A 16,850-nucleotide genomic window follows, 5' to 3' on the forward strand; every position below is an offset into this window, starting at 1 on the left:
GTGGATATTACTTATTAATTAACATTTGTGTCCTCTTGACTTTAATTCGAACCCCCACAAGCAATTGCCAGAGGATGGAAATTGGAATAATATATTTTTCATGGTAAATGTTTATTATGTTAATAAATAAAAATTCTTGATGTTTAAATTTTCTCATAGTAGATATTTTGAAATCCTTTTAAAAAAATATTTTGAAATCCTGATTCTCACCAGGAATTAATTTCGGAAAGAGCAAATGGAGGATAATGGAAATAGTACTGCCTGTTGTGTCAAGCTTGCTGATGCTCTTATGTCTATGGCTTGTATGGATCTGCAACTGCAAAGGTGAAGCGGAGTTTTTAGTTATATTCTGATCCGCTTATCCTTTTTTTTTCTCTCCATGTTGTCTAACTGCAGTTGCATTAGCCACTTCACTTTTTAACAGTCATGTACTCATGTTGTCCTTGTGAATTCACAAGTTTTTTTTAAGGCATTGCAAACTATTCTTATCAGGCAAACAAGAAAACTAGGAGATTTCAAAAAGACAAATGCAAAGAGCTTTGAGTGTTTCAGAAGGACTTGGGGGAAACAAAGGTAGAATTTCCTGTTATAAGCTTTAGAGAAATTACTGTTGCAACCCAATATTTTGCTGATTCCAATATTCTCGGGCGAGGAGGTTTTGGCAATTTTTACAAGGTAATGATAATTCTTATATTGGTAGAAAGTTTGTAGGATATACTTGCTCTATTAACTTATGCCCATTTTATTTGTTTAAATGATATGCAACTTGGCAGGGAACATTGGAAGGTGGTACTGAGATTGCAGTGAAAAGGCTAAGCAAGAGTTCTGGCCAAGGATTAGAGGAGTTCAGAATGAAGTGATTCTAATTGCCAAGTTGCAACACAGAAACCTAGTTAAGCTTCTTGGTTGCTGTACTCGCGGAGAAGAAAAAATATTGATTTATGAATACTTGCCCAACAAAAGCTTAGATGCCTTCCGTTTCAGTATGTTCTGGTGATTATGATGGCAAAGATAGATCAGACGATAAGGTCTTCTCTAAAATAAACTCCTGTAAAAAAGTTATAGAGATTCTAAAGAACTTTTATTAAAGCAAACCACCCACTTTGTTACCTACTTACTGCTTAATTTCTTTAAACTTACGTAATCATCTCCTTTTGGAATGCATAAAATTCTTTTCAATAAATAATTAGTTAAGTAACATGCATGGCTGATTATGTTTTTTTTATTGATTTCTATCCTTGGTAGATGATGCAAGAAAATTCTCAAACGCAGATGCAAGAAAATCAATGCTTGATTGGCCAACAAGGTTTAAGACAATAAAGGGAGTAGCCAAAGGACTTCTTTATCTCCACCAAGATTCAAGATTAACAGTAGTTCACAGGGATCTCAAAGCTAGCAACAAATTGCTGGATGCTGACATGAGCCCCAAGGTATCAGATTTTGGCATGGCAATGATTTTTGGTAGTGCCCAACAACAAGCAAATACTAACCGATTAGTTGGAACATAGTGAGTAATTTCATACGTAAATTGTACTTAAGTTTAATAATCTTCACTGAAAACTAAATCAATTGTGTTTCTTTCTGGGAAATGATTCATCAAACAGTGGTTACATGTCACCTGAATATGCATTGGAAGGCACTTGTTCGGTGAAGTCCTATATTAGCTTCGGTGTGTTACTTTTGAAAATTGTTTCTGGCTTAAAGATCAGCCATCCACACCGAATCACAGACTTTCTCAATCTCATAGCTTTCGTAAGTTCTGCAAAATGTTCAAAGTCTCAAAATTTATTTTAACTTTTGTGCAATTAGGCTTTGTTTGGCAAATGGGATTGGGAAATAATATCTCACCCTCTAAAGGGCAATATTGCATCCTAACCATCCATTCTTCACACCTCATTTAATCCTAGCCATTCATCCATTTCCATTTTCTAATCCCACCTCCCATATCCCATTTGCCAAACACACCCTTAAGAATTATATCCTTTTTTTTATTTATTCAGGCATGGAGTTCATGGAAAGATCAGAACACAAAGGATTTAGTCGACTCGTCAATCTCAGGGAGTTGCTCACTTGATGAAATTTCACGGTGTATCCATCTGGGGCTTTTGTGTGTTCAGGACAACCCAAATTCTCGACCAATAGAGAACTTACATCAGCAGTATAATATCAATTGTTCTTTTTTTTTGCGGGGATAATATCAATTGTTCATATTCTAGTTTTCTAACCTTTTTCTGAACTTGCTAAAATATAAATATGTCAATTGTTCCCAGCTTAGCACCGAAGATGGATCTGAACCTGGATGGCTTTCGCATGGGTAAGTTGCTTTGCTGTAAAATAAACCAGATGTTTAGCCTATTAAATATTATAAATTTAATATGCTATTAAATGAAACCTGTCTTGTTCTCATTTCCTACAAGTTGCCTAGTAGAAACTTGTTAGTTTATCTGAATTGGATTCTACTTAACACACACAAGTTTTAATCTCTTCATATACCTTTAGTTCCATCATGTGAATATGTAGTAGAGAAGGAAATCTGGAAATTATTGACTAGGAATGATGATTAAATGAACCTTACCACCTGAAACCTGGAAATTATTGACTACGAAACCTGAATCTTTTTAACTTTCAGAGAAAATACGTTAAGACCTTTCCCTCCAGATATTTCCCTAATTCCGTGGTATTAAAAAACTTTAAGTGACCTACAAGGCTACAAGGAATAACTTGTCTTCTTTCTGGTGTGAATTTTTTGCTTGAAATGATTTTTCTTTTTGCATTTAACTTAAAATTGAGGGGATGAGTAGAGCATTCAGAATGTCACATCATGATTAGTATCATTTCCAGAAAACAGTTGACAATAGGAGCCAGTACCAATTTTAGAACAGCTTAACTTCCCTTTTGTTCCTTGGTTCTGGCTTTTAAGGCAACTTGACCCTTTGATTGCTTCTATATCCCATTAGCATCCATGGTTGCATAACCCATTTCATTACAAGCAGGGCACCAAGAATGCCAATGTGTTCCCTTCATGCCTCTACCATGATTTTTCTTCTTTATTGGATATTCAGTTCAATTCATCTCTGTGCATCCGACAACCGCCTTGTCCCTGGTAAGCCAATCTCTCCTGGTAGCACCATTATCTCTGATGATGGAACATTTGCCCTGGGTTTTTTCTCCCCATCCAACCCCAAGAAACACTATTATGTTGGCATATGGTACAATAACATCCCCAAGTTCACCGTTGTGTGGGTAGCGAACCGTGCCGCGCCAATCACTGTTCCTTCATCTGCAGTGTTCACCTTGACCAGGAGCTCCAACCTCACCTTGTCTGATGGCAATGGCCATGTCCTTTGGACGACAATGGCCAAAAGCAGAATCAGCATCAGCTCCCCCCGAAACACCAAAAACATCTCAACAGAAGCCATGCTAGACAACACCGGAAACCTCATTCTCCGGTCATTGGCTGACAATGCCATCATATGGCAGAGCTTCGACCACCCGACCGACACTCTCCTGCCTGGCATGAACCTCAGGCTCAGCCACAATACACACCCACTGCAGCGCCTCATTTCTTGGAAAGACATACGAGACCCATCCCCTGGTCCCTTCTCCTACGGTGCAGACCCCAACAACCTGCTTCAGCGCTTCATCTGGCATGGCTCGGTGCCGCACCGGCGAAGCCCTGTGTGGAACAACTACCTCCTCATTGGTAAATACATGAACAACCTCAATTCCACGATTTACATGGCGATAAACCATGACAGCGATGAGGTGTACATGTCCTTTGGCATGCCAACTGGCCCCTTCAGTGTGCTGATCAGGATGAAAATAACCTACCTAGGCAAGGTAAATATGTTAGGTTGGCAGAGCAACATCTCAGCATGGACAACCCTGTACTCGGAGCCTGTGCATGACTGCAATATCTACGGCTATTGCGGTCCCAACAGTTACTGCGACAACACAGATGCTGTCCCAGCATGCAAGTGCCTTGATGGGTTTGAGCCAAGGGAGGAGGAAAGGCGGACCAACAACAGAAGCTTTTTGCTGGGATGCCGCCGCAGGAAGGCCCTAAGATGTCACCATGGGAACAGTTTCTTGACTTATCCGAGCATGAAGGTCCCTGACAACTTCATCTACATTCACAAAAGAAGCTTTGACGAGTGCATGGTGGAATGCAGGAGCAACTGCTCCTGTGTGGCATATGCTTACTCCAACATTAGCAGCGGGATTATTGATGACACGAGGTGCCTATTGTGGACGGGGGAGCTCATCGACATGGAGAAGGTTACCCAAGGAGGGGAGAACCTCTATATTCGAGCTAACAGATTAAACGGTATGAGTTCTTGCTTCTCTTCATCTGCTAACTGCTTACCTTCATACAGACATTTTTCAATTCTTCCGAGCCCTAGTGAGAGGGGCCTTTTGATAGTGGGGAAAGAGGAATCAATATGGCCGTCTTTTTTAAACAATTAGACGAAAAAAATCAGAGAGGTAGTATGAACATTAATTACTCTACCTTATATGTGTTGTGTGAGATGGATGGTTCTCTATGAATCGTATACAGGTAACAGGAAAACAACCGATATCCTAGAATTTGTACTACCAGCTGTGGCAAGTTTGCTGATACTGATATGCATGCTTATTTGGATCTGCGGCGTTCGAGGTACATACGAATAAGTGTTGTCATTTTGATTTGTCCCTAACTCCAAACAAATTAGTGGCACCTACATTCCTTTCAGGTAAACAAAGGGGCGATGAGATCTACGGTGGACTGATGCTGGGAGATATTAGCACCTCCCGTGAGCTCTCTGATAGAAAAGTAGATTTTCCAATTTTTAGCTTCAGAGAAATTGCTTCCGCGACAAATAATTTCTCTGATTCCAACATACTTGGTCATGGAGGATTTGGCACTGTTTACAAGGTAATGAGGCCGGCACAGATTAATCTCAGCACTAGAAATTTAATGGAATTTATAACTCGTTTGGTTTGAGATTTATTCAATTTTTCAGGGAACAATGGATGGTGATAAGGAAATTGCTGTCAAAAGGCTCAGTAAAGGTTCTGCACAAGGTGTAGTGGAATTCAAAAACGAAGTACTTCTGATTGCCAAGTTGCAACACAGAAACTTAGTTAAACTTCTTGGTTGCTGCATTCATGGAGATGAAAAACTATTAGTTTATGAATACCTACCTAACAAAAGCTTGGATGCCTTCCTTTTCAGTATGTTCTGGCCACCTATTGCAAATGCCCAATTTTTAGTGGAATGAATGTGGGTGTATTGATAATGCACATGTGATTCTATCATTGACAGATGCTTCAAGAAATTCAGCGCTTGACTGGACAACAAGGTTCAAGATAATAAAAGGTGTTGCTCGAGGCATTCTTTATCTCCACCAGGACTCAAGACTGACAATAATTCATAGAGATCTTAAAGCAAGCAATGTATTGTTGGATGCTGATATGCACCCCAAGATATCTGATTTTGGTACAGCCAGGATCTTTGGTGGGAACGAACAACAATCAAATACCAACAGAGTGGTTGGAACATAGTGAGTACCTCCACACTTCAGATATATATATTTTTTCTTTCTACTTCGAGATTTAAGTTGTGTGTGCCCCGTGTGGTGAATTGTCAATGTAGTGGCTACATGGCGCCTGAATATGCACTGGAAGGCATAATATCCGTCAAATCAGACGTCTATAGCTTCGGTGTGCTACTCCTGGAGATTGTGAGTGGCTTGAAGATCAGCGGAATCATAGACCCAACCACGGGCCATTCCAACCTCATAGCCTATGTAAGTGGTTTGAAGTATTCAAAACTTAACTAACGATTCACCCTTAATATGGGATGATCAACTGATTTAGGCATGGAGCTTATGGAAGAACGGGAACATGAGTACTTTTGTTGACGCCTCGATCTCGGAGAGTTCTTCACTCAATGAAGCTCTAAGATGCATCCATATAGCGCTCTTGTCGATACAAAACAACCCGAATGCTCGGCCACTCATGTCGTGGGTGGTTTCGAGCTTGGATAACAAAGACATCGAGCTCCCAGAGCCCAAAGAGCCTATGTACTTTGCACACAGGAGTTATGGAGCTGATGGAGCAGGCGAAAGCTTTGTGAATGACATGAGCATTGCATCGGTGGAAGCGCGCTAGAAATTATCTAAACTATATATGTATAGTAGCTTTGATAAGGTATTTCATTTTCATATCTATTGAACCAAGTGGTAGCTCAAAAATAGTGAGAGAGAGCAAATATTTGTGGTGAGCAAAGAGTAGCTCTGTATCTGTCTGAATGGCATCTTGGCCTGATTGGCTCTGATATGTTCATTGACTCATTGTATTGTATCTGTACCCCAAGTGCTCATATCAAGAAAGCTTAGGCGAAACCTTTCTCTGTCAGGAAATTGCAATCTGAAGTTAACGGTTTCAGTGATGAAATCATCAGCACTTTGACAAGAATAAGTGATGCGCATGCGAATGGTGTTGAAGTATATATATTTTTTGTCCATGAAACTGTTTGTTTCATGGATGGTTGCCAGCAAGATTGCCTAATAGTTTGTTGGATACAAGTTGCCATGGATGGTAATGTCGTGCTGTGACAGGCTCTACTCAACCTCTCCATGCCAATCACATCTTCTGTTAGGATTAGTTAGAGCTAGATGATCCAAAAGCTAAGGTAACCAATGCTGAGGTGTATCACATTACGACATTTTTTTTGCTACTTTTGTCAGTCCAAACAAAGGAGAACAACTCTGGGCAGCCCATGAATAGGGCAAAGAATGATGGGCCTCTAGCCCATTGGGCTCTGATATTGGTGGGGGCCTAACATGTGTGATGCAATTGCCCATTGGGAGTATCTATGCATCTTTCGAAAGATTTTTATGTTCATGTCACACAGATTTTTAATCTTTGGATTAAAATTCAATATACACAGTAAAAGACAAAAAGCAACTAAGAAACACCATAATAGACACTAAATTACCATATCTTCAAGAAAAAGATCAAATCCAATATAAATTTTAAAACTTACATACGGAGATTCAAAAATTACACTGTAACTTACAAAATTTATAATGTAAGTTTTATAAACTACACTGTAACTTACAGGAAAATACACTATAAATTTAAGTAAGAAAATCGAGTAAGAGATAAGAAAAAAAATCTTTCGAGTGAGATATAGCAAAATCGTTGCCCATTCAATATGCAATGCTCGCTATAAATGAAAAAGTACACCGAAGTCCCTCAACTTGTCATCGAGTTACAAAATCGTCCCCGAACCATAAAACCAGATATAGAAACATCCCTCAACTTGTAAAACCATTCACTTTAGGTCCTTCGGTGGTTTTGTGCCTGGTTTCTCTGACGTGGCAGTTGAGTCAGCGTGGGACCCACTTGTCATAGTGATCAACTCATCACTCTTTCTCTTTCCCCTCTCCTCTCCCTTCCTCCTTTCTCTCATTTTTCTTCTCCGTCTCGGCAAGCCGGCCGGCGACGGGCGACACGGTGACGATGTGGGAACAGGAGGGCCGCCCCCACACAGCCGTCACCGCCGTTGCCAATGGCACAGGCACCAGATCTGCGGCCATGTATGACGACGGACCTCCTCGCTCTCCCCGTCGTGCTCCCTGTCGGCTTGTCTTCTTTCGTGCTCTGCGAGGACGGCGCCTCGGGCGCCAGCGACGAGACCGTCGCCCCGTGCTGCTCGCCGCTGCCGTTCGAACGTCGTCATCCATGGTCGCGGAGGTGGCAGTGGCGTCGGAGGCGGCCCTCCTGCTCCCACGTCATCGTCGTCGCCGCCGCGTTGCTCGTAGCCGGCCGGCTTGCCCAAACGGAGGAGAAAAATGAGAGAGAGGAAGAAGGGAGAGGAGATTGGATTGAGAAAGAGTGATGATGTGGTCACTATGACAAGTGGGTCCCACGCTGACTCAGCTGCCACGTCAATGAAAACCAGACACAAAACCACCGAAGGATCTAAAGTAAATGGTTTTGCAAGTTGAGGGATATCATATATCTGGTTTTGTGGTTCGGGGACGACTTTTGTGGTTCGGGGACCATTTTGTAACTCGATGGCAAGTTGAGGGACTTTCGGTGTACTTTTTCCCCGTTATAAATATTGTTCTACCCCTTATTATAGTTACAGTGTATAACAAATTAATTCTTGTAGGAATTTGATGAAAAAAATATTTAGCATGCGTGTGTCTGTGTGTAAATTTCAGTACTGCGTGCAATTCGTTTTTCCATATATGCGGCGTGTGGATATTCCAAGTCCCCGAACCATTTGCATGTTGCAACGATGTCATTTCTCATTGGAAATTAATTAAACCAGCTTATATCCTACCTGCATATGATTTGCAACCAATTCATTCCCTTTTTTTTTTGGCTATGTGTATCAAGTTTAGACTTGAAATTTCGTACTTTGCTGTTAAAAAGAAGCTAGTTGGATTTTTTTCGTTCATCTGCATTTTATTTGAGAGATGCATGGACACTCGTGGACGTCCCTTCTAGTAGGGGATTTTTTTTTGTCAGGATGACCGAAGGAGGTCATCAAATATAATTAAGATGGTGGAAAAAAGTTAACAAGAAAGTTTTTCATCGACAGCGAGCTATCGAGGAAGGGTATGCACCAAAGCACATGTCCCGACACCACACGCCAACCACACAGACACTAGCTACAGAGAGGAGAGCCGAATGGCAAACCGGCCACCGCTATGCGAGACCGGTAGCCGTCGGGTATACAACAACACCACGGAAAGGATACTCCAAAAATAACGCATTCATGAAGGTTGCGACACCAAAAGACGCCATCGTTGTCCGCCCAGAAATTGGACATGGTTTTCACCTAGAGATCCTCGTCGAGGGAGGAGGGTTCCTTGACAACGCCCCCAAGAGGGTTACTATGCCCAAAGGCGTAGCAGCTGCCGGCCCAATGAAGAACTAGGCTAGGCTTTCGCCTGAGACCCTCTTCGCCCCGTCGCTGTGGTCCGTCGCCCGCCAACTCTGTTACCTCCAGCCAAACATCGGTAGCGTGTGGCCTCCACCGCACCGGTCCAACGCCCCACCGCCGACCGACTTCCAGTCCTGCCGCCGCAAGACTTCCACTTCACCCCGCTGCCATCGCCCTCTACCCGCTGCCACTCCCTCGCAACGCTGAGCTGGGCTGCTGGGCTACCTCCACCCCGCTGTCCATCGACCTCCTTTCTGAATCCGGCAAAGGAAGCCCGGAAATGGACGATGTTTCTTCGGCAGCCCAAGCCTTCCCCTGTTGACATACCGTTACCCCCACCTACCTATGTAACGTCCCACAAAGAAGGGGAGATGCTCCACGAGCAGAGAGTGCACTCGATCGACATCAAGGGATACGGCTCTGCCCGCCGCCAGCGTTCTCTACCCCGCCACCATTTCCCTATGCGTTGTCTTAGGTCTCCTCCGCTCTACCACCCACCAGCCTCGTTGCCGAATCCGGACAAGGAGAGCCAGGAGGTCGGCCACACCGCTTTGGTGGCCTAAGCCATCCCTTGCCGTCAAGCCACTACCTCCATCCTCCAATGGAGCTCCCCACAGAGGAGGGGAGGACGTCCACAGAGAGAGGGGGTTGCCTGGTCAACGTCAAAGGAGACATCCCACTGTCCTCCTCAAGTCTGCTGCCATCCACCATGGCCAGACGACGACGAGGGTCTACCTCTGCTCCTGGCCATCTCCGGCTGCCCTCAGCTGCTGCGGAGGCTGCCGCGGCGACGGCGGCACCTCGCGAGATGCTAGGACCACCGGTCGCCGCCGCTGCTGGCCGCACCTCCAGCCTCTGCTCTTGCCGGTCGGCCACGCCTCCTGCCGCTTCTGCCTCCGGCCCGACGCGCCTCAACCGCCACTACTGCCAACCGGCCACGCCGACGCCGGCCACCCGCTGTCGCCGCCCTTGCCACCGCGAGCGAGCCCTGTTGTTGCCGACGCCGTCGCCGCCACTGCCTTGAGGTTGCCCCGCCCGATCTGGCCGCTAGGGGGCCAGATCCGCCTCCGAAGGGGCCGGATCCGCCTCCGGCGCAGCCGGATCCGGCCCGCCGTCACTATCCCGCAGCCAGACGCAGGTCTGGTGGCCTTCACCGCCGTTGCCCTGGGTGGCTCCTCTGGCCGCCCCCGCCGGCGGGAAGCAAAGAGCCCCGCCGCCGCCGTCCTTGCGGCCGCGCAGCTTTGCCGGTGGCCGCTCAAGCGGCGGCGAGGCGGAGGAGGAAGGTGGGGGAGAGGGGGCAGCCGGAGCTCATCGCCTCCCGAGTAGCCCCGGGGGAGGGCGACGCAAGAGTCTATGCTCGCTTCAGTAGGGGATTAATTAGAATCAATTTATATATATTAAATTTATAGCAATTAGTGTATTAAATTTATGCCAGATAATTATTGTTCACCACCGTCCAAATCAAACAACTCGTGTTTTGAGAAGTTGGAACTTGAGGACTTTTTTTTATTGAAGAGATATGTGTACCTTTTGTGCTAGTTACATATATAGCTTAACTCATTGCTTCATGAGAAAATATAGTTGAAGCGCTCGAACCTTAGCACATAGATTAAGATTAACATGAAGTTAGGACATGCAAAACGAAAAGGTAATTAGCACATGATTAATTAAGTTTTAATTATTACTAACTTGAAAAATGTATTTATTTGATATTTTAAAAGTAATTCTATATAGAAAGTTTTTTTTAAAAAAATACACCGTTTAGTAGTTTGAAAAACGCACTAACGGAAACCGAGGTAAAAATTTGCATCTTAATCATAAAAGAATAAGCCATAGTATCACAAAAGATTTCTTCCTTCATCCGGTAGTACAGGGTGCTCCATTTTCCTGGCTCGGCTCGGCTTGCAACGGCTCGCAACAAGATAGGCTTGGCTTGGCTCGGCTCGATTAGGGAAACGAGCTAAAACATGAGCTCGGCTCCGCTCGTTTCCTGTCTCGAGCCAGATCGAGCTGGCTTGCGAGCCTTCCCGTTGAAGCACCTCTTCATATATATAGTTTGTAATCATTAAGAAACGCAAGAACAAATCATTGACATGCAAAATTAAAATAACTTTACATATTCAATTCATCAAAATCTAGATGATAAATTGCATATTAACCAATAATAACTCCACTAGAAAATAAATTAATCCATATAAGTACGTAATGGCCTAGGCTCACAAGCCAAACAAGCGGCTCACGAGCTAGCTTGGGCTCGGCTCATTTCAGTAACGAGCTGAAAAGAAAGCTTGGGCTTGGCTCGTTTGGCAATCGAGCCGAGCCGAGCTAAGCGAGCTCGAGCCAAACCCGAGATTTTTTTTCCACCCCTAAGGCCAACCATCATTGGTTGGTGTGCCTGTGAGTTGAACTATCAACTGATCATAACGGATTTGTGGAAATGGATATCAAGCTGTAGCTAAATTGTCAACTCATAAAAATGAGCACCTCAATTTGAGAAAGTATATGATATAGGCCCCAATTCTAACTTATCGAGCACACCTGCGTATTACACATGTGCGCGTTAACATATATAAAGACATTACGAAGAAAATTGCTACTTTGCAGTGTGTTCTATATATCGGTTTGCACATTTCTTTTGGCAGGTTGGGGGAACGAAATTACGGGAAAAAAAATTTTGGGGGGGGGGATCTTGGGCTGAAATAAGTTGAAATTTGAACATATATACTCTGATTGAGTTTGAAAGAAATTTGCAATATTTGAGCCGACATAATATCGAAGAACTGATAGACCTGAAATTTCGGAAATTGGGATACGAAATATTGAACCCCTGCTAATATGTGGTGCTTTTTTTATATTTGGAACTGCTATATAAACTTGATATATATGTTCTCTTTAGAGAAACCGATTTCTTAAACAAAAAATGATGATGAGATGAAAATGTCAACACTTTGACAAGTTAATCATATCAGTTACTACTCCTGACTTATTACATATGTAGTTATGTACTCAACATGTCTATATATATACCCCACCAATTATATATATTACAACATACATTTATGGTTAATTATGCCTGATCAGTTATACATAAAGACTCTGCATGCTGCAGTCAGTATATTATCTGATCCCCTTATTCTCTTATCGATGAACCTCAAGAATGAATCCAATCTTCACGCACCCATTCCAGCGATTCATCTATATATATACCTAATTCTTTTCTCTTTTTTTTTCTGAGAGTATATATATATATATATATATATATATATATATATATATATATATATATATATATATATATACCTAATTCAGTTACAGCATATATTATACGCATTCATTCTTACTAGTACTAGCTAGTAGTACTATTTTGATTAGTTCAGTACTATTAGTTGCGATCGGTTAATAATTAATTAGGGTATGCAATGTGTGTATCTGCTATATATATGCAACAGTAGGAGCTGTTGCTAGCTATATATTGCCATCATGTATATGGGTGTGAGCATATAACTTAATTAGCAATCTAGCTAGATATATAGCTAGCTTTTTGTGTGAAGCATTTCTAGTTAATTACTAGTTGTTAATTAAGCTGAGCTCTGGCTGATCTCAGCTAGCTAGCTACTCCCTCCGTTTTACAATGTAAGTCATTCTAAAATTTCTCACATTTATATTGATGCTAATGAATCTAGACATATATATCTATCTAGATTCATTAATATCAATATGAATATGAAAAATGTTAGAATGACTTATATTATGAAACAGAGGACTGTGAAACAGAGCAAGTAGCTTGGTGGTAGTAGTAGTAGTTAATTAGCGATCGATCGAGCTACCGGAAGGCTGCACCGAACGGCGTCCAGAAATCGACCGGCGTCTCGCTGGCGACGGCGAAGGTGCTCGATATCGGGACCAGGCACAGCCCTCTTCCGGTGAGGTCTCTCTTGCTAGCCGCCGTCGCCTCGCCGCCGCCGCCGCCGCCATCGTTGTCGACGCCGGTGGAGTTCTGAGATAATATTAATCAACGAATTAATTAGCATGTATATAGTGAGCATATGTGCACTATATACGTTCAAGCTTGATGATCAAACGACGACGTACGATATATAGCAATATATATGCGTGAACTGAAGAAAAAAATTAAAAGCATGTACAGTAAATATTGTCACCGGAGTTCTGAAATATTCAGCTCCATAGTTTGGCATATTGGAGGAAGAAATGAAAACGGCATATTTACAAATGAAAAATAATTTATAAATAAAAATTTTATATATGTGTTCTTAACGATTTAAAAGCAAACACTGGAAAATAGACTATAACGAGAAAAATGGCAAAATTAATTAACTCCAAATTTAAGTTTGAAAATTCAAGTTTTAACTGATAAGCATAAGCATAATTGAAAAAATGAGATTGATTAAAGGAAGCATGTAAAGTAATTAAATTAACATGAATAATGTATATATATGCTAGGGATCGATGTAAGTTGACCGGGCAAGCAAGCAGGGTTTCTTTGCCTGCTTATTCAAATCTAGTTATTTTTTTCTTCCAAAATTTGTACTAGCAAAAGTTGGAATGAACTACACTAACAAGCTTGCATGTTTTTATGCGGGTATATACCCTCATGCATCGATAATATATGCAATACGTACTTGATGATCAAACAATGACGATATATAGCAATATGTGTGTGAAAAGAAGAAGAGAAAAGCATTATATTGTGTGTAGTATATGTGAGCTAGCACTGCATGGTTTAGCTTGTATATATATAGTACCTTCAAGTGGGGCACTTGTTGCCTGTTCTTTAGGTAAGGAGCACTAAGTGCCTGCATATATGAATACACATAACACATACATGAGTACACTATATATATATGAACAATGTTTGAATATATTATAGTGCAAAGCAGAATGTATGCGTGCACTACATGTTTGAAGAATATGTTTGAGGAAATTATATATACATATATATATATAAGCAGAGAGCATTTATGCAAGAAGAAATGTTTTAAAGAAATATTAATTAGTGCAATAATTAAGGCAGTAGCTAGCTAGGTGTTGCACTGGATACTTGGATCAGAACATGGACCAATGTTGTTAATTTCTACATGTATATGATTAAAAGGGGAAGGGTAGAACAAAATATTGCCGCTAGATGGCGCACTTACACCAACTTGATCGTGCAGGAACTTGATGTACTCGATTGTCTCGTGGAGCACCGATGCCGTGTCCGTCTGCACGCACGCACGCCGAGGTTGATCCATCATTTTTTTTTGTTGTTGTTGTTGTTGTAAAGGGATCGATCAGAGTTGCATGTTTGATCGATCTTAATAAGATTCTTAATTTCAAGAACTATATATATGGTGCACTCACCTTTCCAAAAGGGGAGACTAGTTGTTGGAGTGCTGTGACCCTGTCCCCTAGCTTCTCTTTCCTCACCTGAAACATATATAATTTATGTGAAATTCAATATGTACATTAATACATCTAATTAACAGTTTGACTGAACTAATTAAGGTGGAACTTTATGATCTCTAACGGTTTACTTCTCTCATGATTTGTAACAGCTCACTCATACATACATGGAACTTTATTGGAAGGAAATCAATCACCATTTGGGACAAATTAAATATTATATATATGTAGACACATGCCTTGAAGGTCGTCGGCAATGGCGATGGCGTCCCGGTTCTGGATTTCTTTAGTGGCGTGGAATCAGCCTTCGCCTTCTTCGTGATGATTGAGCTGGAGTCTCCTACTCCTTCTAATGCCCTCTACACATATTAACACAAAAAAATAAACAAATGTGAACTATTGATCAGTTGCATGCATGCACCAAACTTAATATTTAAACAATGTCAAATCATTATCTCCACATTATTTTTACATTATTTAAATATATACATCTATAATTTCTATAATATATAACATATATTCATATTCACATATCCCGCAGCTAAGCATAAGATTATACTACTAATTAGTTTAACCCAAAATATTAAGCTGATGAGTAAATATGCACAATTCACTTATGTCCAATAACAACTCATACTATATAAGAGGTGTGGCTAATTGTGATATTGTGTTAATTACTTTTAGTTAGTATAGGCGCACAATTAACTATCAACTATGTCCATATACGTACAAGTGTGTGCCAATTAACCTTAGCTGCAAGGCTCGCCGGCGTAGGCTGCGCCGGCGATGCTCCGGCACCACCTAGTGCTGTACCCTCCGCCGCGACGGTGAACCTGGAGGAAGGGTTCCAAAACGGCGCCGCCGTGCTGTTGGTGAACTGCAGTGGCTCTCTCCCGGCGGCGGCGGCCGGCGGCTGCAGGTTCATCGCCGGCTGATGATGATGATACTGCTGAAACCCCGGCGAGTCATTAGGCTTCGCTGCCGCCGCCGGCTCCGTGAGGCTTCTGAGCAGCGAGGAGCGGAAGCCGCCACCGCCGCCGTACGGCGAGGTCGGCGACGAGAGCAGCTCGAAGCCGAGGTTGGAGAGGAACTGGTAATTCTGGTCATGTTGGTGCTCTTGCAGCATCACGCCGTTATTTGATGATGAGTTGCTCATCAAACTCGGCGTGTTGATCTGATGATGATGATGATTGGTATGGTGATCATTTCTTGATGAGCTCATGTAGCCATGGAAACCACTCCCATCCCTTGATCAGAAATCACACATATATGCATATAATTAAATCATTCCACTGATAATTATTCACCAACTTAACATGCATGAATAAATAAATCAATCTCACTAAGATCATGAGCAACTAATTAAGCATGTAGAGTATATATGAAATCTATATATATGCTTTGGTTGATTATATGTGTATTATCAATTCATCATGCATACACATATGATCATGAGTCATATAGCTAGAGCTCACAAGAAAGGCTGCTGATTCCAGCCGCCGCCGCCGCCGCCGGCCACCGTCTGCGCGTGCACGGCGATGGCGGCCGGGTCGGCGACGCCGCCGGCGGGCTCCTGGAAAGTGATGGAGCTTCCGGTGGCGAGCGATCCAGGCGACTCCGACGAAGCAGTGTTACCAGCAGCTGACCTCGACGTGTTGCCACCGCCGTCGACGGCCACCACCGCGGCCGACCAGCCGCCGAACCCTTGCATCGTCTCCGGCGCCGGCGCCGAGCACGACGACACCGCGGCGCTCCACCAGTCGCCGCCGCCGCCGCCGTGGCTCCCCGTCGTCGTCGTAGCACCACCCGCTGCCGCGCCGCCGCCGTACATGGCCGGCGCCGCCGCGGCGTGGATCATCTCCTGGTGATCTGCCATATATACGAGCTTAGCTTCGGTAATTAGCAATCAAGTGGCTAATACGATATGTATATATATCTGTCTATATATGTATATATATTGGATTGTTCTTGTTGATTTGGGTTTTTTTTCTCTCGCTAGAATTTCGAGCTAATAGCTAGCAATGGAAGAGCTAGAGGAGGTTGGGCTAGCTATGCAGGTAGCTAGTGGTGAGCAATTGAGTATCTATCCTAGTGCTCGCCTATCTGGTGTGGTGGGCAAGTAGCTATAGGAAAATATTTGGACGATTATATTCTCCCTAATTACAAATGAATATATGTTGATTTAGACTCGTGGACGCGGTTCAAATGACTTTGTTGTCCTTCATTTGTACTCCATCCATCCCATTGTAAGTGCAGTTGTGAGTTTTCGTATGTAACGTTTGATCGTCCATCTTATTTATTTTTTTATGATTAGTATTTTTATTGTTGTTAGATGATAAAACGTGAATAATAATTTATGTGTGACCTATTTTTGAATATTTTTTTTCAAATTTTCAAATAGGACGGACGGTTAAGTGTTGAATACAGAAACCCAAAACTGCACTTAAAATAGGACGGGGGAGTACTGAATTAGAAAAGGTGAACCGTTGTTTGTGTGAAGTTA

General features: G+C 42.6%; 3 protein-coding genes across 6 annotated transcripts; 2 read left to right on the top strand and 1 right to left on the bottom strand.

Annotated features, from left to right (window-relative positions):
* The first annotated feature begins 75 nt into the window (after nt 1-75).
* Nucleotides 76-2,224, top strand: LOC107281898 (cysteine-rich receptor-like protein kinase 10). The gene is made up of 7 exons (XM_066303626.1): nt 76-103; nt 214-324; nt 493-675; nt 774-1,028; nt 1,246-1,507; nt 1,605-1,752; nt 2,001-2,224. The coding sequence occupies exons 5-7, from the start codon at nt 1,287-1,289 to the stop codon at nt 2,193-2,195; spliced, it is 564 nt and encodes a 187-aa protein (XP_066159723.1). The 5' UTR covers nt 76-103; nt 214-324; nt 493-675; nt 774-1,028; nt 1,246-1,286; the 3' UTR covers nt 2,196-2,224.
* LOC9270084 (G-type lectin S-receptor-like serine/threonine-protein kinase B120) lies at nt 2,165-6,404 on the top strand. 3 transcript variants are annotated; one of them, XM_015795650.3, is made up of 9 exons: nt 2,165-2,314; nt 2,994-3,103; nt 3,303-4,327; nt 4,559-4,657; nt 4,734-4,915; nt 5,004-5,214; nt 5,306-5,543; nt 5,636-5,789; nt 5,860-6,404. In XM_015795650.3, the coding sequence occupies exons 1-9, from the start codon at nt 2,300-2,302 to the stop codon at nt 6,151-6,153; spliced, it is 2,328 nt and encodes a 775-aa protein (XP_015651136.1). In that variant the 5' UTR covers nt 2,165-2,299; the 3' UTR covers nt 6,154-6,404. The 3 variants fall into 3 exon arrangements, with proteins under 3 accessions (XP_015651136.1, XP_025875664.2, XP_066159722.1); XM_066303625.1 differs by lacking the exon at nt 2,165-2,314 and having other exon boundaries at nt 3,036-3,103; nt 3,229-4,327; XM_026019879.2 differs by lacking the exon at nt 2,165-2,314 and having other exon boundaries at nt 3,000-4,327.
* Nucleotides 6,405-11,849: 5,445 nt separating this feature from the next.
* On the bottom strand, nt 11,850-16,496 carry LOC9271688 (transcription factor bHLH112). 2 transcript variants are annotated; one of them, XM_015793334.3, is made up of 7 exons: nt 15,823-16,496; nt 15,078-15,594; nt 14,587-14,706; nt 14,306-14,371; nt 14,101-14,166; nt 13,708-13,758; nt 11,850-12,941 (listed from the first exon to the last, which is right to left on the bottom strand). In XM_015793334.3, the coding sequence occupies exons 1-7, from the start codon at nt 16,221-16,223 to the stop codon at nt 12,768-12,770; spliced, it is 1,395 nt and encodes a 464-aa protein (XP_015648820.1). In that variant the 5' UTR covers nt 16,224-16,496; the 3' UTR covers nt 11,850-12,767. The 2 variants fall into 2 exon arrangements, with proteins under 2 accessions (XP_015648820.1, XP_015648821.1); XM_015793335.3 differs by having other exon boundaries at nt 15,096-15,594; nt 15,823-16,494.
* Between the last annotated feature and the right edge of the window lie 354 nt (nt 16,497-16,850).

Source organism: Oryza sativa, chromosome 8 (assembly GCF_034140825.1).
Source record: "Oryza sativa Japonica Group chromosome 8, ASM3414082v1".
NCBI lineage: Eukaryota > Viridiplantae > Streptophyta > Magnoliopsida > Poales > Poaceae > Oryza > Oryza sativa.